The sequence below is a fragment of the Terrapene carolina genome, unplaced genomic scaffold (genome assembly GCF_002925995.2).
Source record: "Terrapene carolina triunguis isolate 2854851 unplaced genomic scaffold, T_m_triunguis-2.0 Scaffold233, whole genome shotgun sequence".
NCBI lineage: Eukaryota > Metazoa > Chordata > Testudines > Emydidae > Terrapene > Terrapene triunguis.
Genome location: NW_020664584.1, coordinates 3,038,065 through 3,064,592, shown reverse-complemented (window position 1 = coordinate 3,064,592; position 26,528 = coordinate 3,038,065). Strand labels below are relative to the sequence as shown.

The 26,528-nt window shown below is 40.2% G+C and overlaps 1 protein-coding gene across 3 annotated transcripts in view; it reads left to right on the top strand.

Moving 5' to 3' along the window:
• The window catches only part of DHX35 (DEAH-box helicase 35), a 44,890-nt gene extending 18,876 nt beyond the window's left edge, over nucleotides 1-26,014 (top strand). For 2 of the 3 annotated variants that reach the window (XM_024202024.1, XM_024202022.1), the window contains 13 exons: nucleotides 276-372; nucleotides 2,204-2,362; nucleotides 3,720-3,930; nucleotides 7,472-7,596; nucleotides 8,771-8,825; nucleotides 11,357-11,452; nucleotides 12,806-12,900; nucleotides 13,535-13,612; nucleotides 14,961-15,090; nucleotides 15,827-15,908; nucleotides 16,687-16,758; nucleotides 18,890-19,028; nucleotides 24,370-26,014. In XM_024202024.1, the coding sequence (XP_024057792.1) occupies nucleotides 276-372; nucleotides 2,204-2,362; nucleotides 3,720-3,930; nucleotides 7,472-7,596; nucleotides 8,771-8,825; nucleotides 11,357-11,452; nucleotides 12,806-12,900; nucleotides 13,535-13,612; nucleotides 14,961-15,090; nucleotides 15,827-15,908; nucleotides 16,687-16,758; nucleotides 18,890-19,028; nucleotides 24,370-24,414 (1,384 nt within the window). In that variant the 3' untranslated portion in view covers nucleotides 24,415-26,014. The remainder of the gene's footprint in view (nucleotides 1-275; nucleotides 373-2,203; nucleotides 2,363-3,719; nucleotides 3,931-7,471; nucleotides 7,597-8,770; nucleotides 8,826-11,356; nucleotides 11,453-12,805; nucleotides 12,901-13,534; nucleotides 13,613-14,960; nucleotides 15,091-15,826; nucleotides 15,909-16,686; nucleotides 16,759-18,889; nucleotides 19,029-24,369) is intronic. The other variant, XM_024202023.1, reaches the window with a different exon arrangement.
• The last annotated feature ends 514 nt before the right edge of the window (nucleotides 26,015-26,528 follow it).

Below are 26,528 nucleotides of genomic sequence, written 5' to 3'. Positions count from 1 at the left end.
GTATACTTTTACTATAAAAAGCATCATACATTGTTGTAAAAGCTTATGATAGTATGAAGGGAACAAATGGGATGCTTCTGATTTGGTGGATATGGGATACAGGAAGGTCCAAGGGTTGACTGGTTAATTTCATGAAGATACATAATGAATTAAATGAACACATGACTGATTTGTAATGTCTATGCAAAGTTAACAGTTTGTTCCTTTCTTACTAAAGAGAGAAGATTGTATTGGTCCATGTATTTAAGTCTTGGTTGTGTGTTTGTTTTCCACAGCCCTGTTCCGGATTATGTCAAATCAGCTGTGGAAACTGTGATGAAAATTCACCAGACAGAGAGTGATGGAGATATATTGGCATTTTTAACTGGCCAGGTACAGACAAAAGGGACGCTGTTCTTTTTTGCTTAAAGTCTCTACTTCGATGTATGCTGGAGTTTTCAAAGCACTCATCCTTGGTATAACTCTGCTTCCATTAACTGGGATTTCTGAAATGAATGGAGCAGGGTTAGGCCAGTCCTGAGCCCTTCTGAAAATCCTACCTGCAGAGTAAATTAGATTTCTCAAAGTCAAACACTTGGTGCTATGGTGAGTTATGTCCTTTGATGTTACAGTGCACTTTCATTCTCACTATCCAGAGAAACCATGCAAAACTTTTACGTACTAGTCTAACTCACCAAGTTATTAAAATGCCAGTAAATCCTCATTAATCAGTAGAAATTCCAACTGTGGTGACTATTAAGGTTTTAAGTTTGTAAGATTGTGTCAGTTAAGTTAAATATCTTTAAAATGACTTGACCAGTAATATTTCAACCTAGCTGGTACTTCAGATAAAGAAATATTTTCCAACTTGCTTTTTAATTCCTGCTATTGTATAGATTTTAATCCCCTTCTGACAAGCTTTTTATTACTCTATATGGGTGCTATGGAACAATGTGACTGCAAAGCCAACGACTGTACAGTAACTATGCTACCTTGTTAGTGTAGGTTCCTACTTCAGATATGAGCAATTTGGGGCTGGGACTTTCTCTTACTAGGGGTTTATGTACACATGAATTTATTCAGGAATAGCAGAATAGGTGTCCACAAATAGAATTATTCAGGAATAGCTATTGCACTTTAAATTAATATCCTACCTTAATCGAAATTAACTTTCAAGTGTGGTCAAGTCCTATCCATGTGTTTGTATAGCGCTTAGCACCAAGGGGGCCCTGATCTCAGGTGGGTCTTCTAGGTGGTACTGTGATGCACAATAATAATAAAAGTGGTTTAGCCAGTTGTAAGCCACCTGTGGTCCGTGGGTCGTATGTAACCCATCAGGGTAATCTGATTGCAGGCCGCGAGACATTTTGCTGATGTTGACCGTCTGCAGGCAACCCTAACCCGCAGCTCCGATTGGCTGGGAACGGAGCCCTAACCCTAATCACTGGGAGGTGCGGGGGGGCCATGCCTGCAGATGGTCAACGTCAGCAAAATGCCTCGTCTCCTGCAATCAGATTACCCTGATGGGCCGCATGCGGCCCACAGGTTGCCCACCACTGGGTTTAGCTATCCTGTGTTAGGAGTGGGAAAGGTTGCAGGTGAAGGAAGCCTGTTGCTGTCTTGCATGCCAAATTTCTTGTTTAGTGCAATTTCTTTTCCTGACCATGTAAATAAAGGGAACAAGCAAAGCGTTATGGGTAACATATTTACATCTCATTTTATTTCTTTTTAGATTGTTTACATGCTTTTCTTTTAGGGGTTGAATTGGGCTGTCTCAAGGAAGCTAGGCAAGTTGGTGCTATTTGTAGTGGCTGACATCTTGTGCTCCAGATTTCAAGCTTTTTTTAAAGAAAAATTCTCTAGCCGCTATTGTTGCTAAATTAAGTTTTGAAAAACTGAGCTAATTGATGCAGTGGTGTTTTGTCTCAGTTTGCAGGCAGCCTGAAACAAAAGTTTTGAAAGGTGTCAAATGCCATTAATTTCAGTTGGGTCCAAAATCTGAAGCTAAGGCAGTTCAGATGTCAGTATTGTTAACTATTTCACTCCTGATCAAAGCATAAAAGAGAGAAGAGGGATGATTGCAATATGAAGTTTTTCACAATCTAGTAACAAGATACTAGCAACAAACTTTGTGTGTACCTTTTTCTTATGCAACTGGGAGTGAGTTGTGCAATTTTAAGGCTTAATCTCTGTTGGTCTGTCTTCTGGTTTGATATGGTTCTAGGAGGAGGTGGAGACCATCGTTTCTATGCTAATAGAACAGGCTCGAGTCCTTTCTCGCTCTGGGATGAAGAAACACCTTCGTGTTCTTCCCATGTATGCTGGGCTGCCTTCCTCGGAGCAGATGAAAGTGTTTGAGAGAGTTTCACACAGTGTCAGAAAGGTAAGGCTGCCATATATAATACTGCTATAGCGCCTGTCATCCAGAAGGGTTATAGATTGTGTAGATACTGCCCACCCATCCTTAGAATGAAGCAATCTCTGATTTTGCTCTAAGCAGTCTTTATGCCCCAGCTATCATTGCCTATCAGTTTTCAGAAGGCAAGTGAAGACTATCAGTATAGAGGGAATCATTTCATGTTCAGCGACTGCAAACTCTTCTGGCTTCCTTCTATTTCTTCCACCTTCTCAGTCTTCCCAGAATGTGATGGTTATAATCATCTTTCCCTTCCGTCCACCTGATCAGTTTCTCCATTCTTAAGTCTCTGCACTGGCTCCCCAGGTGTTTCTGCATTCACTTCAAGCTTCTCATCCTCTTCTTTAAAGTACTCTGCACTTGCCTACTTTTCCAGTTGGATTTCTTCCTTCAATTTATACAGCTGAGACACTGTGTCAGTAATAAAAGGAGGCTTGGTGACACACTGGGCTAATGCTCTAGAATTGGATCTGAAGAAATTAGTTAAAACTTGTTTGCACGTGTTTGACTCCTGTTAGCCTGTAATGGACACTTTTCCACAGCACAGAGCTACCTTGCAATTGGGAACAATTGGCTTTTCTGTTTAGGTGAGGCCTTTGTCTGGAACTGAGATATATTGGTAGAACTGCCTGGGGTGAGCTATCATAGCTTTTGCCTTTGCTTGGCTTTAACTAGTGCTATATCATTGACTCGCTGTTGGAGGGGGATGAGCAATTGGAAAGTTGCCCTGATTGCTCATGAATCTGATCCTGGTCAGCAACGACGAGGATTTAATTTTTGCTGTTTCAGATGAACTAAAAATTAAACTTCTCTGTACTCTGCTCTAGCATTTTCTTGCAGTTCTTTAGATCGAAGGTGATGAATGTAACTTTAAAGGGAAACTGTCAGCTTAAATCAACCATCCCCATTTTTGTTGTTGTCACAAGTGACACCTGGGATTATAACAGACAGAAATTACAGAGAAACATTTTTCTCAGTTTTCAGTTTTTATTTGTTAGCACTTTGTATATAGTTAATTTCATGATTTTCCTTGTATTGACAGTTTCCCTGGTTTTTGGTGGGAGAGAACAGCAGTTTAAATAGGAAAATGCTTGTAAAATCATAAAAATTGACAGATTTCAAGTTGTCAGTATCTCACTAGTGTGATGTGAACTGCTTCATCTATGTATAACCTCTTTTTGCTCTCAGGTGCATTCCATGTAGCTTCTTTAACTGAGTTATTTCCAAATTGTTCCTATCAGAGTCCTATTGCACTGACTGCAGGTTTTAACACTAATAGAAGTGGAAGGTCGCAAAATAACTTTATGTTCTCTGATACGTTTAGGTGATAGTGGCCACCAACATCGCTGAGACATCTATCACAATTAATGGGATTGCATTTGTGATCGACTGTGGCTTTGTGAAGCTTCGGGCCTATAATCCAAAAACAGCAGTCGAATGCCTTGTGGTTGTCCCGGTATCTAAGGCATCAGCTAATCAGAGAGCAGGTCGTGCAGGCCGGAACCGTTCTGGAAAATGTTATAGACTTTACACAGGTAGGCGGTGTGTTGCACAGGAGATCTTGCTGTTGTGGGATTTGCAGCTTGCTTTACCAGTTTCTATTCACAAACATTAAATCATGAAGTAAAGAATTGGAATCTATGTTTCAGCAGGAACTAGTGACTTCCCTTCACTACTCACATGGATTAGTTAACCCAGGTCTCTAAACAATGCAGTCTTCACTGGCTCTGACCAAGGGCCACAGACCCCTGTCTGGAAGTGATTCAGCATTTCTCAACAAGAAGTATAAGTCAGTTACATATATTCGATCAATAATAAAACAAAATAGATAGCATATGGCAAATACATAGGTGAACTGATTGTCATTATTAAACGTTAACTTGGTGTTTATTTTACATTTTCTACTCTTGTGATGTGTGCTCGTGCTTCATCCTGGACACCAGTACAAATATTTTAGTTACAACAGCTGACAAAATTAGGTCTCTTCACATCTCACCAATTCACTCTTCCCACCAGAAGCCTTGCATCATGACCTGAAAGTCAACAGATTTGTTGAACAGAGGCAGGAAGCAAATTCTATAGTTAACTTCTCACCAAGAATGCACTGTCTCCATTTCACTTGCAATTAGATCAGGGTGATGTTAGTATAAAGTTCCTTGGCTAACCGTGATGGTCTTTGCATCATGCGGACAGCATGGTAATCATCCACCAGAGGCCTCATACTAGTAGGTGTTAATCAAATTAATCAAGTTATACTGTATTAAGTTGAACAGTTACAAAGGAGTAAACATGTAATAAAATAATTAAAACTTCAGGGCCAAATTTTCCAACAGCTTCAGAAAATCTGCCCCACAATATATGCAGGCCACACCCCGTTGTATGCAAATAAACGCACCCATGCATGCATGTTATACAGGTTTATAGACATAGTACCCCATTTGTGCTGCACTTTCAGAGGCTCTGAAATTGAGGCCCTTTAATAACATGCAAAAGCAGGCTGATAGAGAGACATGCTGTGAGACCAGCAGCAATTGCAAACCTAAGATGCTGCTCTAAGTCTGGACCATGAAGTCCACTAAGCAGTGCATTCTTGTTGATATCTCTGGGCTGCTGTAGGCTGAGAATTTACTCCAACTCATTCTACCTATTTATCTGTTATGTTTTGTTCTGTATTATGTTTGAAAAGGCTCTTTCAGATACTGCGTCTACCAAAGACGTATGTCTGGAAATCGTCTGAATAATTAAAGGTAAAATTCCCTGCTCATGTGATTCCTCTTGCAACATTAGCTGTCATAAACAAATGCTTAGCTTGTTGCGTGAGGCTCAGTGAGGCTGGTGTAGTGAGATTAGTTGTTATAAATGATTCAGTCAGTCAACTGGTAAGCTTCAAAAAGCTGCAGTCTAAATATTTAGCTCTTGGCTATTTCCTTTTGTGAGGGAAGGCTTTTCAGTATAACTGTGTAGCTGCTTGCATGTTTCAGATTCCCGCTCATTTTACTGACGCTTTAAGATTTAAATAGGCCTAGTGTGTCTTTAAATGTCTAGGCTATCAGCTACAATTACAATTTTAAATGTAAACTGGGTCTATTCTGTGTATTTATGAGCCCACTGCTTGCAATCAGAGTACTACCATGGTTACTATTGCCTTAGTTCTATCAAGAGAGTGTTCCAGCACTGTGTGGGAGTGAGAGTAGGGGGCACATGCTCTGTGTGTGGTTAAGATTAATGATCATAGTAAGGTTTATGTAATACCATATTAAAAGGCATCTTTCCAGTAGGCTGTCTGTACACTTCACTGTGTAGGTCTCTTGTTATGTTGGTCTGTGATTTAAAACACTCCATTGTTATAATGCATTTCTTTTGAACTGTAGAATGCTTTTCACTAGTGTAGCCCTCATTCCTTTGAAAATCAGATACCTGTTCCCAGATTCCAGGGAACAGCCATATTGCAAGCTCTTTCTCATCTGTGATCCCAGATCTGACGAATGACCTCTTCCATATCTGAAACAGCATGTAATGCACTACCTGGGGAGACAATCAAAATAATACTGTGGCTCCAAAGTCAATAAACCATAGTACTTAGTGTGTTTTATCAGTACTGCGACTTAGTATGCTCAGTGGGGAGAGCAACTTTTCAAAATGACTTGTTCTTCTTTTGTGTTTTTTCTAGCCACATGCAAAGGCTTTGTCTTTTTTCTTATGTTGAACAAAGACTTTCTACCTCTTATGTATTTGTCCCACATTAATGGACTTTTGAGGGTTGAGTGTACAGTGGGGTTGGTTGTACTCCTATCCATGCTAAATTATGTTATTGTAGCTTACTTTTGAACTCTGATGAGTTGATACAAATGTCCAGATGGCTCCATACCTGGCTGGAGTAAGCACTATTCTACTGTCAAAGCCACTTACGGCAGTGTTGAGTAGGAATTTTGAAGCAAAGATCTTTATTTGCATGTCAGTATACAGTGTAGTGTTCCAACATTTTTCATGGAAACGCCAATATCTGGACTCTGCACTCACAAGTATACTCCAAATCTTTCAAGTTATTACCAGAGTTCTTTTGTATGTTACATAGTAGCTCAAACATCATGGCTATTGTAGTGATTTTTAAAGGGAGTAGTGCTGGCACAAATGTGTAAAGCTCTTATTGCATATGAATTACTTTGTGGGCTGGGAGAGCCAGTTTAATTCTGATAGTTTTAGCTAAGTCTTCACTGCAAAAAAGGTTTGTTTTTTACATCAAAATAGTGAACTTGATGTAAAATCCTAATGGAGACAAGACACAGGTAGTTTTTACCTTGATGTAGCTAGTTGAAGTCAATACTGGGTGTGGGCTATAGGTTTGATGAAGTCACAGCATTAGAATGGCAAGTTAACTGACTAATGTAAAATACAGCTTTTGTTGACCTTGTATAAAATATTTTTCCTGATTTGGGCCTTATAAGGAAAATATTTTAAAAAGGGCTCTGTAAAATAGCAAGTGGGGGTTAAAATACAAAAACCCAAATAGTAATGCTTTATATGCTTTTAAAAAACTCATTGCCTATGTATTAATAACAGGACCCTGAGTTATTCTTCCCAACGTGAACAGATATTTTCCTCTTTGTAAAAAGCCTTTGCAAGCATTTTTCCATTTAATAAAAATGTTTGCTTTCAGAATGTGTGCACACTTGTTTGTTATTGTCTGACTGCTTAGAAACACTGATCTGTTAAGAAAAAAAGATTAAATATTTAGTTTTGAAAAATGTGTATAAAGTCATTAAAAAGTTAATTAAGAAGTATGTCAAATGTGGAGCCTATCAACCCTGACAGTCCCTATTTAAATTGTTTTATTTTTATATTTAATAATCATTTTGCCCACTAGGATTCAAATCGCATAAATGGCGTGGTGAGAGGTATAAGTTTCTTTTATTTGACTTCCAGTCATTTTTGGTGCAGTTAGCACCTCAGTAGTATGTACACTCCCATTAACAATGCTAAACTGAAACTGGAGACAGTGAGAGGATATTGGCTCAATATAATCAATGTTTGAATCTGAAACATGATCACATGGAGCTTTGACTTCTCCCCTCACAGAGGAAGACTTTGAGAAGTTGCCTCAATCTACTGTTCCTGAGATGCAGCGAAGTAACCTGGCCCCTGTTATCCTGCAGCTGAAAGCTCTGGGGATAGACAACGTGCTCAGGTTCCCCTTCCTGTCTGTAAGTCCTGGATTCCTGTTTGAAATTCTGTATTACAAGGGTTGTCAAACTTCTTCATAGTGTGGACCACATGACAGAAATATCTTGTTGAGCACCTCCTTTTCTATCTGTCTTATGGACCACCTCCTAATCAATATACCATTTGTAATCATGTAACATTCCTGTGGTAGCTACAGTAGTGGCTTATGTGATTGGTTGGCTCTTCCTTGTTTCCTGTTGATTCTACAGATATCCAGGCTCTTCTTTGCAATAAAGTTTCTGGATGCCTGTAGATGCACCTGGAAACCAAGACAAAGATCCCATATTATGTGACCTACCTGCTCTCTGTAGACCATCAGCAAGTGCTGTATAGACCATGTGAGGCCCAGGGGTCATTGTTTGCTAACCAATACTCTGTTACTTTGGAAGAAGCAATTGATGACCTAATACCGTGTTGTGGAGGAGTATCAGGTTTCCATGATTCTGCCAGCACTACTGAAATGCCACTATTTTTAGACTGTTGTACAGTTTGTATTTGAGAACAAAGAATGAGCAAGAATGACTTTGAACAACTTAGAAGGTGAAAACCCTCAATTTGTCCAAAGTAGAATTGTGGAGGCCTTTCCATGAAGTGGAGAAAAAGATAAATCAACAGTATCAAGCCTCTGCACTAACTTTAATTTTTATTAACTAATGACAAGTAGCAATCATTAGACTTTGTTTAGTGAATCTCCTTGTAATGTTTCCAGTTACATCTGCATTGATAAACCCAACACAATAGAATTTAAATTGAGAGAATTCAGGAAGCCATTGGTCTGACACTGTAATAGTATCACTATATTGGACAATCCAAGTTTGTGTTTTTAGCTTGGACTTATTCCATGTAGTCACAGGATGTTGAGAGCATCATAGTGGGGATGCAGGAACCTGGAGAGGGTTTTGAGTTGTGGGTCTAATGAGCCAGGCTGGTCAGTTGAGGATATCAGGTGATGCTCTGAGACATCTTCCACCATTCTGTAGGAGCAGGCTGGGGGAAAGTACTGCATCTGGGAAAAACGGAATATAGAGGGCTCGAATTGGTGCCTTTGAGGCAGGAATACTCCTTGAAGAAGGGCGGACTTAAAAATTCTCACTAGGAAATTTCACGTATTCCCATATCAGTGACAGCTTAAAAAAGTTTGTTTTTTCTTCACAGCCGCCCCCTGCACAGTCTATGGTGCAAGCATTAGAGCTGCTGTATGCTTTAGGAGGTGAGCATGCTACACTTTCGTTGTTGTATTTATAGTTTGTTACTAGAGAACAAATCCAAATCAATGTGTGTTTTACAGAGTCATTTTTTTAATGTGTGTGTGTGTGGGTATTAACTTGAGTAGTAACCAGATCTTTATTTTCGAGAATACTATTTGTACTAGATTCTATTGTGGTCTCAGTCCATGACTTTGTCAATGTACCTCAGTCTTGACTTGTAAGTATCTTCTATTCCTTTTCCAAACAAGAATACCCCAGGAGTTTTAGAAAGGCTGTAAACTCGCATGCACAGAGCATAAGCCCGTCTTTAACTGATTTCAGAGTGGTAGCCGTGATGGTCTGCATCCGCAAAAACAACGTGGAGTACTTGTGGCACCTTAGAGACTAACAAATAAATTTGTTAGTCTCTAAGGTGCCACAAGTACTCCTCTTTAACTGCTGTGATCTAGGAAGGAAATATTGTTCCATTATTGTCTACTGCATAGTTTCTTGCACTTGCCTCTGAAGCATCTGATATGTGCCACTGTCAGAGATGGCATACTGAGATAGATAGACCACTGGTCTGGCTCGCAGTGGCAGTTCTTGTGTTCCTGATTTTACAATATTATGAACTAGGTTGAGGATACTAAGTTGATCAGTACCTAAACTTAGGCACTTAAATCGACATTTGTTCACTTGGATAAACTGCTTGGCACTGAAGTTCTTAATTGATACAGTGGATATGTATTTCATTTTGTGTTGCATGCTACAGCGGTAACAGAAACTTGTAATTTTACCAGTAAAAAGATGCCACCTTCACACTCGCATTAAGAACTTTTGACAAGAAAGCTAGGGAGTAAAACAAAACCATACCTATCCTCATTTCAGAAGTATCCGAAACAAAGACTATGTGCTTCCCAATTGAAACATTGGGAAGAGGGCAGTAAGTCTGAAATACATTGTGCAGGCTTCTGCGGCTCCAAGAGGCTTGTGTTTGTTTTTTCCTTGTACTCATAGATGCCATGCTTTGACATACAGCATTAGAGCTGTAAGTTCTTTTGTGGACATGGTTTTCCATGTGCTCATTCCGTTCAGTGAAAAGAGGACGAGAGAGTTTTCACCTGTGAGCTAGTTGATTGTTGGCAACCCTTTTGAGCTGGAAACCAGTGCTCTCCCCATTGGCTCAGAAGTGTAATGCAAGGGTAGATACACAGCAAAACCAGCTTAGGGAGGACTGAAACTGAGAGGGAGATAAGATCCCTGATTAGCTCTTTGATGTTCTGCCAAAAATCCTGCACCCTTGGACAGAATCGCAGAAAGGTGCAGAGATGTTGTCCACTGGTTTCCCACATGTTTTCTAGAAGCTCAAAAAATGCTGCTAACACTGCCATTTGGCTCGGAGCGGGTTGTGTGTTTTGTTCAGATTGAAACTGATACTCTCAGATATCCAAGAGATTTTTTGTTTTTATTTTGGAGGCAGTAACTGCAAAGTTAAAGTTGTGTTGGTGTCTGCAGTTACAATAGGGATTAAATCCCTTTTTTATGTGAGTAAACTCATGTATATCTGCACATTTATATTACTATTTTTACTGCGGGGAGCATCAAGAAGCCCATTCATGGATCAGGACCCCATGGTGCTAGGCGTGGTACAAATACCAAACAAATAATGATCCCTGCCCCAAAGAGCTCACAATCTAAGTAACTAGTTCTTCAGGTAGAGAATGAATTTTAGTTCTTCAGGTAGAGAGTACTTCGATTGTAAGCGGCAAGTCTTTTCTTTTTGTAAAATAACATAACTCTGTACTCAGTAATAATAATTTGAAAATCAAACTGTCATCCTTCTGTTCTGTGCATCATCACCAACAACCATCATTCTGGAGCTAGAATGTAGCTGCTGATTTAGCTACTGATGCATGAGGCAGAACAGATTGCAGCTAACTTTTCCTGTAGCTGGAATAGGCACAGTAGTGCTGATGATATTAAATTATTTTTGTCAATGAGCCAAGTAAATATGACTCCGAAAAATGGCACCCTATCACCCCAGAGACCTGTTCTGTATCTGCTAACCATGTCCAATCTTTTCCTCTCTTATCAATGCTCTTTTTTTCTAATAACTTGGAAGCAAATTCCAAAAGAGTAGGTGGACGTTTTCCTACAAAACTTACTTTGCAAGGTTAAATGGCTTCCAAATGGTGTATACAAAATACATTACAGAATGTATCTCTGTGACCATTGTATTGCTGCATTGACCTTGGTGGTTACATATTTCCTGAATTACTGGAGGTGCCAGTAGAATTTTGTCATGGATTGAGTGGCTTTTGTGTCTGCAAGAAGCCAGTGTTTATGTAAATATAGTGTTTGCTAAAAAGTATCGAGGGCTCATGGGAAAGTTAATGGGTATTTATAAGAGCTCCCGATTTCCCAGTTGGATACTTGCTAGCTCAACAAGCTTTTCTGTGAGTTTCTACTACATATTAGCTAATGGCACAAAGATTAAGATCATTTTCTATGCTATTTTGGTCTGCTTTCTGAATACTTAGTATTATCCTTGCAGGTCTGGATAAACATTGTCGCCTAACAGAACCTCTTGGTATGAGAATAGCAGAGTTCCCTTTGAACCCTATGTTTGCAAAGATGCTGTTGGAATCAGGTAGGTAAAAGGCAAGGTGCCATCAATAGTCTTGTGTTGAGTATAAGATACTGTCTACCCAGGGACAATAATATTTAGTGTATCTAAAAGAAGCTATAGTCAATTTTGGTGTGATACATAGTTAAGACGTCAATAAACCATTTGATACCATCAGTGCATCCCATGGGCCTTCCTGTAATCTTAACTTCAGAGTTAGTCTATCTAGTATAACTTGGCATATTTATATTCATGACCCGCAGTATTGCACCAATGTACCTTACAGGGTTTGAAAGTGATTGGTCCCCATGCCAGCAGAAAAATGCTTTGGGGTTGGTTGTACTTTTGGATCAGGGCAACATCTTTTACAGAGTTGTTCAGCTTCCACAACGTTACCTCTTAGGTAATAAACAATAAATAATAGTTCCCAACTGCAGGTCTCAGTTATATAATAGGAGGCCCCAATCCTGCAAAGACTCATGCACATGCTTAATTTTATGCATGGAGAGTAATCCTATTGAAGTTAATGGGACTAGTTATGAGGATAATTTTAAGAACATGTATGAGTCTTTGCAGCGCAGTGAGTTAATGCTTTAACCTCTTATTTCTGATTACCTGGTTTGAAGTGCTTGCTAAGGCCACCAGTGAAATAAGTTCAGCTTCAATTCAGTCTCCAGTGAAAATATGTATTAATCACAGAACCAATGTACATTTCTTCACAGTTCATGCCCTGTTCTCAAGGACTGAAATATAGAGAATGGGGTATATTAGCAAAGCTGTGTGTTGGAGTGAATCTGCCCACACTGTACTGCAGGCAGAACTGCTTTTTGATATCTTTCACAAGCTCCATAATTTGCCAAGTTCTCTTTTAAAGGAAAAGAAGGAACAAACCTTTTTAAGAAAAGTTGTTTTTAATGTATGCTCAGTACATACAAGCATACTTTGTAACAAAGGTCTCTCTTAAGAAAATGTAAAAAATCATACATATTCTTTATTTCTGTACTCTTAAGTGCAGACAAAAATGTAACAGGCATTTCCCAGTCCTTGATTCTAAGGTCTGTGTATGACAACATGCAGATGCGATGGCAGAGCTGATTGCATGTACCTGATTGCTGCTGCACGGACTGAGTGATCCACTGCTGAGAAATTCCTAACTGTCCCCCCCTCCAACTCCCCATCATATGTTACAAAAAGGGGCTTTTTATCAGCAAAGTCCTCCTTTGCAATGAAATAAGTCCCCACCCCCCATCGTTGCTGTAAAATACTTTCTTCTGGAAAATCTAAGAGTAAATTTCTCCTTCCTTTTTTATGATATTATTTATGTTTCATAATCTTGGAAGCAAGAAACTTTATTTTCTTTCACCACTTATTTTACAGGAAACTTTGGCTGCTCCCAAGAGATCTTGAGCATTGCTGCCATGATGCAGATTCAGAACATCTTTATGTTCCCTCCAAACCAAAAGGCTCAGGCTGTAAGTTCGGTCTCATAATTTTCTTCACTTAATCCACTCAGTAATTAATATCTGTTAGGGACATGCAAAGTCTGACGTGCTAGAGTGGAACTGAGGGTTTCTGTCCGTGCCCATACTGCTTGGTAATGGAGAAAGGGGAAGCTGTATGGTAGTGAAACCTGAAGACAGTCCTTGGCTAATGATGGAGGCCTTGTACTACAGAGGGTTAGGAAAGTGTTTGTAAATGTTAGGATCATAAGTTGGTATTAGTCAGTTTTGGGGAGCATGGAAAGGAAGATTGTCCATTTTGAACTTCCCTTTGAGAGAAAAAAGTAAATTTATTTTCAGGCTGATAAAATTATTTAATATGAAATGGTTAATTCAGAGGTAGAAATACTGCTGAGCATAACCTTACATACAGTAAGTAAATCCCATTTCCTTTGTGCAAATGAGTTTTAATTTCAGTTTTAGAGCTCTGCCTTGAAAATATAGTATGTTGGATAGTGAAACATGCATATCGGTTAAGGGAGAGTTGTTACATGATAAGAGTTAAAGGTCACTAAATACTCAAGACACTAAGAACTGAGGGCAGCAGGAACGACCTTTGAAAAAAACTAATTTCTGTATAAAAATGCATTTCTTCTCTTTTTTCCAGATCAGGAAACACAGAAAATTTGCTGTGGAAGAGGGAGATCATCTCACTATGCTTAATGTTTATGAAGCTTTTATTAAAGTAAGCAGGTTAGAGTGCATGTGGATTCCTGAGGATGAGGAAGGGGAGAGGGTGGGTTCCAGTGCTTTTAATGCCTGATGCTCAAAACTAAGGGCAGGTCTACGCTAGAAACCCTACTTAGCGCAGCTGCAGTGCGTCTGGTGAAGACGCTGTATGCCGACGGGAGTGCTCGCCTATCGGCATAATTACTTCACCTCTGCGAAAGGCAGAAGCTATGTCAGAAGGAGAGCATCTCCCCCTGATACAGCACCAGTGTGGACAGCGCCTAGGTCGCTGTAACTTGCGTCACTCGGGGGGGAAGGGAGGGGTCTTTCACACTGCTGGGCAATGTAAGTTAGATCGACTTAAGCGTTAGTGTAGACCTGCTATAAAAATCCTAGAAGCTTGAGCCTATGTAAGATATGGACCCAAGTGTCTAATATACCTTTTTGTTTAATTAATTAACGGCTACATTTGTCACAGATGCTCACATAATCCCACTGCGTTGGCAAGACATAAAGTCTGTGGCTGTGTAATGCACAGGCCCTTAACTGTAACCTCCATATCTTCAGTTATCCTGGGACATTCAAAGGAACATGAGAAATTCATGTTCTCATTTATTGTCTGTTGATAGTTTTGAATTTCAATGAAAGTTGGGCACCTAACTCCTGCAGGCTTCTTTTGAAAATCCCATCCCTAATCATTATATAAAGTCTTGTCAATGGCTTAAAGTGCTTGGTGATCAGTGAGGTTTAATTGAAATCTTAGTGCTTGTCTAAATACTCAGGTTGTACATCTTTAACTATACCAGGATAGTACATGTGTAGGGAAAGGTAATAAGCTATACTAATGTAAGGCACGTATATAACGTGCACTAGGAGCTCTACCCTAACCGAAATTGTTACACTGGTACAAAAACTGTGTGTAGACCAGGCCTTAAATGTATTTTGAACTGATTGTCTTTGTGCATGTTGGAAAACAAAGTACAAAGATGTCTACTTATGTCTTGGGCCAAAAAAAATTTTTTTTTGACTCAGATTTAATTTATACTGAGATGAAGCACATTTATGTGATAGTATGAAATAGCTGACACTGTTCTCCCCCACCACATCCCAAGAAATGACTCAAATACATTAGTAGGAAATAAGTGCTGGAAATGTGTTTATGAATTGGAAGCCATTATTTCTATTTGAAATACACTGTGCAGGAAGTGGCAGTTCACATGCATACTGGCTGCAGTTAATTTCCCACTGCAAATCGGTAAATACCAGAACACAACACAGTGGTTGGGGAACAGAACTAGACTACACTTTGCAGTAGGGAGATTGACTGTGGCATTTGTAACTGTTTTTGTATTGTTGCTATACAGCACAGCAAGAGTTCTCAGTGGTGTCAGGAACACTTTCTAAACTACAAAGGGCTTGTCAGAGCAACCACTGTGAGGGAGCAGCTGAAAAAGCTTCTTGTCAAATTTAAAGTACCAAAGAAATCCAGTGAAGGTAGGAGCCACTGAATGAGGATTTTTGTGTCATACCTGTTGGAGTTTATCTGAATATTGAGTCGCCCAACTGTCAGTTTATTTTCTTACTACATTCAAGAAATACTGTATCTTGCCAGCCTAAAAATAATGTGTGTTAAATAAAACTGGGATTTCAACATATACTTTTCCAGAGCAGCACCTGAGCCCATTTTTACAATTAGAATTTCTTCAAACCTTGGTGGCTTAATTGATAGCAGCAGTGTTGTGTAGTGGTAATTAATAATGTCATAGATAAAACCTAATGGGAGATTTTCAACCCCCCTCCCCCATTTATACCTTTGAAAATCTCTCATTATGATCAAGGCACTGTATAGACATTTTGGAGCTGACTTTCAGTTGTGCTGAACACCCCTAGCTCCCGTTGATTTCAGTTGGAGTTGCAAGTGTTCAGCACCTCTAAAAATCAGGCTGCAACCACTTAATCCTCATAGTACCTTGTGAGATAGCTATGGTTGGTACTATCTCCAGGGGAGGTAATCTGGCACCTTTGTTTTTTACATAGTAATTTTACATAGTTTATTGTGAAACTGAAGAGTGGGAAATAAAGAATCCTGAGTCTCTTGTCTTAAGCTATTCTTCTGAAAGCCCCAAAGTTGCTTTTGCTGAAAGAGCAGTATTTAGGGGATTTTTCGTCATTGCATCAGCTTAGTTTATGAAATACATTTTGCAGAATAACATGTCAGTCCCGTCTTTAGGTGACCCAGATCCTGTTCTGAGGTGTATAGTTTCTGGATTCTTTGCTAATGCAGCTAAATGCCACTCCACTGGAGCTTACAGGTAAAATATGTATGTAGATCTATATAATTCCTTAGAACTGTCCTTTTATTTAGCATGCTTCTATGAATTGACAGATCTGGACAGTCAACAAACAGATGCTTCTCTAGATAGACTAGCAAGAAAAGTTTTGTTGGCTCATTAAATTAATGAAGTCTTGCAATGTCACATGTAACAGTTTCCAAACGCTGTTTGCTTGTTTATTGCCTCTCTTGTTGGTTAAATGATGACAGTAAGGTTGATAGAGGGGAATTGTTAATAGTTACTAACTAATGTGCTAATGTGAGCAGGAACTATAAATGCTTCAATTCCATAGCACCTCCAATGCACCTTAATCCAAGCCTGCAGGACCTTGTTCTTGTGATGTGGGCAGAAAATCATTCAGTGTTAGGGTTTGTCTACACATGAAAAGTATTTTGGAATGATGTAGGGTATGAATTTAAAGTGAATTAATTATTCCTGATTAACTCCATTTGTTGATATTCTTATTTTGGAATAAGAATGTCTATAAATGGAGTTAATCAATCAGGAATAATTCCTCCTGTAGACAAACCCATAGTATGATAACTTCAAACTTTTTCACTGGTGTCTTGGCCAGAATTTGGGCCTGATCTCTGCAACTGAAAGGCCAGTGCATTAACTTTGCACCTCTTTAACTTGCTCCAGCTCTTTCAGTACTCAAATTTATTAGCATTTTGACTGGGGCTGAAAGGTCACCAATAAATAAATTTTAAGAATAAATTTGCAATTGCTAAATCTGACATAATTCCCTCTCTTCAAGGACTATCCGTGATGACCAGGAACTGCACATCCATCCCACCTCAGTGCTGTATGCAGAGAAACCTCCTCGCTGGTAAGCTAGAACTGGTTTCACTTGTCTGCCTAGACCAGGAGGCACTCCACATCAGGCATTGTTAGGAGATTCCCATTAATAACTCTGTTCTGCCTCAGTGTAGCAACACACCTGGAAGATCCTGGTTCCCAGAATGTAAGTTCAAAGGAGGTTTCCTCTGCAATAGTCTTTAGGCAACACCCAAATAAAACTGCTAGGTGGGGAGGATATGGAAAAGCGGCATTAACGTGGTACTAAAAAGTATTAAGAGCTGTGAAGATGAGAGAGGGGAGCCAGGTGGCCCCTTCCTAAAAAATACCAGAATCCAGAGCCTTGTGCTGCAGGTAAAATCACTCACAGGAATTGCTCTCTGAGGAGGGTCCCTCGACTTACTGGGAAGGCTATCTTAGTTCAGTGATGTTGAGGTTTATGTGGAGGCTGACAAGGCCATCCCATTGAAAAAGACATATTTGAACAATACAAGGTAGTAGTTACTTTTATTATACACTTATATAGTGCAATAAATGTACGTGGCACACTGGGACACTGTTACTCCTCCAGGAAGTTTACGATCTAAAATGGAAGAGACAAAATACTTCAGGAAGATGTGACAGTATAAACAGATTTGTGGAAGAAGTGAGTTTTAAAATGTGATTCTAGTCGCATGTCCTCTTGGGATATTACATGTTTGTGTGTCATTGATTTCCATATCAAAAGTGCTCAGTAAACAATGAAAATGTTTTTCTAATTGGCAGCCTAGCAACTGCAGCCTGGGCTCCTGGAGTGAAGCTAGGTTCTTGCAACCTTGTGCATCATCACCAGTGAGAAAAACTTTGCAGGCTAAATTAGGCTCTCAGTGACACCTGTGCAACTTGATTGTCTTTGAATTGTACCCTCAGTGACACCTGTGCACAGCGTTTGCACAGGTGTAGCTGATTGGAACTTAGCAATCAATTCTGTTGATGCTCAAGATGGAGATAGAATTCAGATCACTCAGTCTTAACTGTGCTGGTTCTATTAGAACTTACCTCATCCATCTTCCTTCCACCTCCACTTGTTTAGTTTTGGTTTTAGGGCATGTTCATGTGTGAATCAATATACTGGGCTATGGACAATGTCCGTTGGGTTGATTTGGTTTTGTTCTTTGTTGTTAGTAAGGGAAGAATGTTGTCTTTTGCTCTGTGTTTTGTCTATCAACTGTGAGTATAGTGACTTCTCACTTCTTGTTTTAATTTGGTTTTCCTCAAATTTTAGATGCATTCGAATGGGTCAGTGGGTCTTAGGGAAGAGTGAGAACTTTCCTCTTGCTTCCATTCACTAACCCTCTGCTCTCAAAAGAGTTCCCCCCTCTAAGCAGCGTGGCGATTGCTTTGTCTTTTTGTTGTGTATGGAAGATGGCGCCGTGTGGTGAAGTTATGAACTGGATGAGTGAGAGAGCAGGGTGTGGGGATGGAGATGTTTTAGTCCCCATGTAGGGTGATTGTAACAGGCCTTAGAGAGAACTTTCCTGCATTCTTGGCAATGGCTGCCTAGGATGTAGCAGATTATTTCTAAACTGGTGTGCTTGCTTTCTAAAGCTCGAAGCAGTGTATGTCCTGGCCGTATTCAAAACACACTCTTCCTCCCGTAAGCCTTGTCCTGACTCGTGCCTGCAGTCAGGGATCCCACTGTCCCATTAGGTTGTGGATTGTTACTAAGCTCTGATTGGCCTAGGCTTTTGCACTCAACCCTCGACATCCTTCTCAGTCACGCTCTGACCACAACACCTAAAATCTCCCCGTCAGAGGTGTTTAGTATGAGAGCTCTTGGCCCCATACTTACAAGTGTCCCCTCCCTTTTCTTCTTGTTACCCCCCCACACCCCACCCCCTTGGTCTGTTCTTCCTGATGGTTTTTGTGGGGATATTTTTTTTTTTACTGGAGTTTTAAAAATCTTTTTATCGCCCTGCTATACAATACTCTGAGCACCTTGGTGGGCGTGGGTTGGAGGGTATTTTATAATTGACTCGCCTCCCGCACAGCAGAGACTACCCAATGGCATCTTATACGTGAAATAACTCTGTAATCTCTATAGTGTGGAATGTTCAGACAGTCAGAGACAAGTCCCTCTCTGCTATATAACACAGGTTGTTTTTTCCTCTCTGTGTTTTCAGGGTAGTCTACAATGAAGTCATACAGACCTCCAGGTACTACATGAGAGATGTGACTGCTATTGAATCCACTTGGCTATTGGAACTGGCGCCTCACTTTTACCAAGAAGGAACGGTACGGACTCGACATAGACACCAAATGGTATCATTGCTGTATTGACAGCTCTTGTACTTAAAGCTTTTTTTTTCTCCAGTGTTTTTCTTTTGTTTGATGGGAATAGAAATGAATTGGGGTGTAAGTCATTTAAGGGGATTTAATATATAAAACTCTGCTTTGCAGTACCCTTGCAAGAGCTCTGTTTGCCATACAGGAGTACAGCCTGTCTAGACGCTAGCTCAGAGTTGCATTTCTCCATTTGATGTCCATTTGGAAATTCAGCACAGAACTAGTCTATCCTCAGATATATGTGTTCAATAGCACTTCTCTCAGCAGTTCTGTTGACTTGCTGTAGGTAAGTGTAAACTTGAGATGGCCTGAGTCTTCATGTGCCTTGAAACGTCTTTCTTGGCAGAACCCAACACTTTATTATTTCAAGCAAATAAATGATAATTGCTCTCTTACTTAGGAAAATAAATTAGAGGTTAAAATTTGGAGTCATGAAAAGAAGCATCCTTCTATCGATAAACTTAATATAAGTTCATTTTTGTACTTAGCACCTTTACATGAAAGAGATTGGTTCAAGACCTGAGGTAGCCGGATGTATAGTTATATAACATGTATTCCTGAGGCCCCAAGGCACCATAACAATTAAATAGCAAAAATTAGGCTTCAAGCAGTTAAGTTGGAAGTTGATTAGAGCCACAGGACTTGAATGAGGAGTACTGGCTTGTTCTTTCGGTGTGACCTTTTAAATAGTACATCCCTTATTTATTTATTTATTTTGCTTCCCTGTACACAAAGTGGCTCAAATGCACAAAGTGAAATAATAGAAAAATGAGCCAGGTTGGCAGGTACCAATAATGACAGCAGGCACCACATTTTCAGACAGATGTTTCTTATTTTTTCCAGTTGATGCTATCCCTCTAGCTAAAAACAAAAGCTTTTCTCTGGGCCTGAAAGTAGCCAAACTCTGGCCCTAGCCCCCTGAAAGGAGTAAGTGCCACAGGCAGGAACACTCAGCAGAGAGAGCCCTGCCACCAGTTCTGAACAGCAAGAGCATCCAGCGGATAACTGCTTCAATGGGGAACAGGGGAAGAGGTGACTTCTTAGGTAATAGGGTCCTAGACCTATGGCACATCCTTGAATAGTATCCAAAAGCAAACAGGTAACTAATGCAGAACATGAGGCATTGGCACAATAGCCTTGTAGCATCTCCGAGGCAAGTTGCCACATTGTGTTCCAGCTAAAACTTCTGAATCCTCTTCAAGGGTAGCCCTATGCAGAGCTTGTTGCTGTAATGTAGCTTGTGAATGATGGGTATGTATCAATCACTGTGGCAAGGTCTCTCTCAGAGAGAGGAGATGCTGCAGTCTCTTGATTGACACTGCATGAATAAAGGCCCTACAAGTTCTTGCTATCTGGGAACACAGGAGCAGTGACAGATTGAGTATGGCCCCTAAAAGTCATGAGTCATATCCACAAAGAGCATACATGTACATCTTCAGTAGCTGCCACTTATTCCTGCCAACCTTCATCACCTCGTCTTGTTTAGACTTTGCTCTCATTCATCTACCCACCTTCATTAGGCACTGTCAGAGCAGGCTCGATGTAGAGTGGAATATTAGCCCTGTGCTCGTGACACTGAAGCTAGTCTCTGCAATAGCAGACTGTACATAAACACTGAACAGTAGGGGTGACCAAATGGGTGTCACATGTGTGATCATGCAGGGAGGAAGACTAATTACTCAGTCCTAACCTTAGTGGAATTTGAGAGGTACTTACTATAAAGCAATGCCAAACAGCCTCATTCCACATGCATCATGAGATTCTGTGTGAATCTTCATAAAGCTCTTCTGATGGGCAACATTCCAGCAAAACAATGATGTGGGAGTATCAGTGGCAAAGAGCCAAATTCTGGTACTCTTCAGGGTGGCCATAAAATGGGCACACAAAGAGCAGTATTATTGTGAGGCTCTATTCAAGCCAGCCACTACCATCTGTGCAGGAGCAATCTGCATGGAATAGGAATATGCAGCTCCACTTGTGGAATAAGCCTCTTCTGATGTGAAGGGATCCAGAATGGAAACCTGTGTTAGTCTGTATTGGAATGAGATCTGGTATTGTGATGCTCAAATGCAGGACAATACTGTCATAAAAACTTCAGACATGATTTTTCAAAAGATCAAGTGAAAATTACGTGCCTAATTTACCTGAGCAAATTCCACAGTTGCACATGCAAATAAGAGAATTGGGTGTGGAAATGTAGCTAAATAGCCATGTATATGTGTGTGTGTGTGTGTGTGTGTGTGTGTGTGTGTTTTGTGCACACTAATTTTGCACAGTTTTGCATGCATATTTGTGAACTTGCCCTCTTGAAAATCTGATCCCTATTGTCCATATCTCTTGGCAACACTGAAGGAGTTTTAGGGAAGTGTATCCTCTTAAAGATTTGATATGCCTATGAGAGCTGCTTCTTATTACATGACCTTGTGAGTTCATTTGTTAGCAAGACATAGCAATGTGATTACAGCAGAGCATTGGCATTATGTTCATGTAAGTGATTTCAGAGATTTTCTAAAATGTGCAACTTGGATAATTCATCTGTTATATAGGATGCTTACCATGCTATAAATAGACTTCTCCGGTGATTCGTAGATTTCAAGGCCAGAAGGAACCATTGTGATCATGTAGTCTGACCTCCTGTGTAACACAGGCCATAGAACTTGCCCAGAATGATTACTAGATTGAAGGGTCTCTGCTGGGTATTCCATAATTCTCTTGGCTGAGGTGGTAATGACACTGCAAGGCAGGCTATGGGCTTCTGTTGCTGCTGTTCAACACATGTGCCTCAAGCATGGCATGAGAAGGAAATGAGCCAACATTCCCACTGTATCAGATCTGCCTCTGGAATCCTTGTGACTCAGATCTTTACATGGATTATGATTAATTTGAAAGAGTTGGTGTTTTACACTATACCGATGGCTTAGGACCTCCCTATCTGGAGTGACCATCTCTCTCCCTGTGTGATACTGCCACCATTATGATAATTGAAAATGCTTGATCTAAAAGCTCCGTTGGTTTAATAGAGAGGGAACTGCTAGCAGAGTGTTCTCAGTGATGACTTTAGGACTTCACTCCACCACCATCACCCTCTTGTTTGGTCTGAAAGAGATCAAATCTGTTCAGCTTTGCCACATGCCCTAAGAATCATTTTCATCCTAAGTAGGGGAAGGTTTTGTTGTTTTTTCTGCTTGCCTTTCCCCCCTTGCTGCAAAGACTTAGGTGAATTTGCTGAATGTATAAAAGGTAAAAATTGTTTTATGTTCGATCTGTGGTGCCTAGAGCCTTGGTTTAGTTTCACTTTGCTTTTTTGGGGTAAAAATCAGAATAAATGAACTACTTAATTTTGTTATAGCATATTTCACTGAGGGCTTTTCTACACTGCCCTTAAATTTGGACTATGGGAGTGTGAATAGTGTGAGCACCAAAGTGCTGTGCTGTAACTTCTCCGCGTGGACACTGCGAGCACCAGCTAAAAGGGGTTCCTAGTTTGCATTAATGTAGACCTGTGTGAAGAGGATTACGTTAGTGGAAACTAGGAACCTTTTCATGGGCACCTGCAGTATCCACACAGGGAAATTACAGCACAGCACTTTGGTGCACATCGCTGCTCACACCCACTGTGGGACAGTGTAATCATAAACCTATTCTCAAAACCCAGTGTGCAGTTAATACAGAGTTAGTAGCAAAGGAAGCGAGAAATTACAAGCAATAGGCAAGGAATAAAATAAATTAGTTATTTTTTGGGGGCGGGGAGGGAAAGCCTTGCTATGGCCCTGCCTGTGTTCTGTAAGACAAACAGGAGCTGCAGGGGAGAGACCGAGTGAAAGGACAGGGTGGTGGACAACACTAGGTGAGCAGGGAGGGGTAGAGAGAGGAGGTTTGTGAGATAAGATTGGGCAAATCCATGGAGGGTTTAAAAAAAATTAAGTGCTCCTAAGTCCCCCGTGGGGTCTTCTCTTCTGTTAATCGTGCAACATGCTGTTTGCATGACACTAATATAAACCCACTTAGGTGATCTCTGCATTGATGCTATTCTCACATAGGTGTGATTGTACTAGCTATTTGCAGCCAGTTTGATCCCACACAAAGACCAGTGAATATGAACTGCGACACTCCCATATGAAAGAGTTCTTGTTGGCTGCATATATTAACATACAGTTAGCTATGGATGTTTGAAGAATACGTTAAACTTTCCTCATTTTTAAGGAATAAAAAAATTTCCCCCACTGGTGATGACAGAAGAGTCCACAAGGGTACAGGGAAGAGGCACTTTCAAAGAGGCACTGGGAAAGCTCACTAATGCACTATCTTGCTGAAGTGTCTTAGGTGCTTTTTAAGACACACAAATGACAGATGTTAATTTATAAATAGCTCTGCTGCTTTCTGTTGCATGGACTAAAGGTACCAGAACCTCTGTTTTATCCTTGGTGCATCCCATAAAAACATATGAATGGATGTTTGCAGAAGCAGTGGTATTTGAGTACTGCAGGCAAACAAAAATAAATCACCCAAACATCTGTAAAGTTGTTGTCTCCTGTTGAAACCACTTAGGTCAAGACATCATCGACTGAGAGTGCTTAGCAGAGAAATCTCTGTGGCGCACTAAGAAGTTCCAGAAACATTGGAACCTTGATACCTTCAATCACTAGATCTAAAACAAATTATCCCTGATCAAAAAGCTAATTATGTTCTTATTTTTATTTTTTCATTTCCTCTGGTTTGGTCACAAGCATGGGCAGTAATCTCACATATGCTTCACTCCTTAAAGTGAATATACCTTTGAGGGATTGTACCCTTTCTTGGATCCTCTTCAGTGTGCACTTTCTCCATGGCACTTTTTTCCTTCCTATTAGATTTTAAGGGTGAAATATTCAAAGGGCCAACAGAACTGCAGCTGCAGCATTAGTAAATATATCATTTTGCATGTACACATCTGGTAATTGCACCATCAGGCAGGTAGCTAGAGGTAAATACTATTTTGTGCATAAACAATCTGCATTAGTAGATACTGACGAGTTGCTGCTTCTTGCAAATTGTTTAAGTATTAATGTGTGCACTAGGACCAGTTAAATACCTTAGGGAACATTTGGCTTTTGGAGTTTCTGCATTTATTTCCAGAGGAGCATTAAGATTTGATGCATTTTACCAAAACCAAAAAACAAACAAAAAAAAAACCCACAACCACAAAAACAACAGGATTTACGTTGAGTCTATAAAGTATTCTGAGATACAGATATGGAGACTGATTCAATACACTGTACTTGGATTTTTATGAGATTGTGCCATATGTACTAAGCACCTTTTTTTCTTTCTCTTGCAGCATCTTTCCTTGAAAGCAAAGAGAGTTAAAGTAGATGACCACTGATTTGGTGTGCCTGTTGAGCCTTGTGACATCAGATGCAAAACCTACCGCTAATTCAAAGCTGGCTACAGTCCATTCAGCAGTCAGTTCATTAGCAACCTGACCCCACATCAATTAAATGTTTAAATGCCTGCCAGGATCCTGTAAGGGTTTATGCATGACCAATACATTGTAAACCTAAGTAGAGCTTGTGTTGTGGACATATTATTCCTTGGCCTAATTGACCACTCTCTGTAACCTGGATATGTTGCTCTTTTTAATAGGTAGACAAATGATTAGAATATAAAGGGGGGGACACAGGACCACAAAGACTCAAAACTTCCAGGAAAGAAACCAAATGCTTAGCATGGCACAGCACCCTTTGAGAGAGAGGACCAGGGTTCAGGATGCCCTGCTTCCCATTCCTTGGAGCACTGTGAATATTGCTGGCCATCCTGAGACTGCCTGCTGAAAGTGGGTAGATGGAGGACAATGAGTTGGCCCTTAAAATGTAAGGGGCTGCCATGGAAACCTTGATACTGTGTTTAACTGTGCCTAATTGGTATGATGTTGCCCTGAAGCAGCAGAATCCTCCTCTCTGTGAGTCGAGCTTTCCCCAGCCTGTAACAATTGTTCTGTAGATAGTGCTGTTTTTGAAATTAAAGCACTATTCAGCAGTGGGGAAAGCTCTTTGGGTTTGCTGTTGCTCAACCATTTAGGAGAGGGCTACATTTTGGTCAATCGTGGGATGTTTGCACATGTTCTGTTGTGGAACAGGATTTATGCAGACTCACAGATGGGGCTTAGCTTTATTTTCTGAGTAAGAATAAATGTGCCAGCCTCTCTTAACACTTCAAACCCTCATGAGATTTCAGAAGGGAAACCCCATAGGAATGCTGCTTTTAGCAAGATTCAGCTAAGATTAAAATGCCCTGTACTTCCCTTGATCAGGAACATAGTCCTTTATATATTTTTATTAAAACAATCTGCTCTTTGCTGTTGAGGACTCTCCTCCTCTTATGCCAGTGGGACAGGGGTATTTTCAGCAGCTAGTGGTTTAACTGGGACCCCATGGCTGTCTTTTTCATAAAGAACATTACCCCTTTGTGTTTAAGCACAGTTGCTTGGGTACATGTGTATTTATTTTTCTTACCCTTTTGATGATATTTATTTTAGAAATGTGGTTTGAAAGTTTTATTTTTGTAAGGACATTGGTTTGGTTGATGTGCTTCTTTGGAACATGTTAACTATAATTTTATTTCCATTTCTAAGAAGTGTGTAAATAAGTGAAACTTTCTACATAGAATAAATGTCTTCTTGCCATAGGGCTGCCTTGCACATCATTTCTGAAAACTTCATTTACATTGCTGCCTCCCACAAAGCTTGTTCTGTCGTGTGAAGTGTGTGGTCTGTGCAGTGTCTAGGTCCCCATCGCCAGCACAAAAAATAAGATATGTTAGTCTCAGTGTGTGGCACTGGGAGTATGACAAAGTGTCATCCCCCCATCTTGGATTTCCCAGTGCAACCCATCCTCTCTGTATTTTTCTCTTAGATTGTAAGCTCTTTGGGGCAGGGACTGTCTCTGTGTACTGTACCGTGGGAAGAACACCAAAAGCACTAAATAAAAAGATCCAATGTAGTTTTTTCCTCTTAAAGGGGCAGAGAGCGAGAGCTGAATACAAAGACTTGTAAACTTTCCATATTGCTCTGTCCTCTGGAAACATTCTCTAGAGAAATAAAATAATTGAATCAAGAAGGCTTGAGAACATATCCCTTCCCACACATCCAACTAGCTAGCTAGTGATTATTGCCACTCTGCCGTGATTGTAGCATGCTGATCTGCATTGTGATATGGCCGTGCAGTGAGCATCCAATTAATTTGGCATTTCTGGGAATACCAGGTGCACTTGAACTCTGTGCTCCAGAGGCTGACACTGCTACGTGGCCAATGTTTCTTCCTGTTGCAAAATAATTTGATTCTTGATCATTTGAGTCCTTGTACCCAGCAAGGCCTTTGTGACTCATGCAAAGTTAGGAGCACAGAGATTTGAAAGTGGTGTTACAACATGTAACTAGTTGAATCTTCAGTTGAACAAGTGGAATAAGTCTGTGTAAGAAATCCCAGTCTCCCCAGTAGA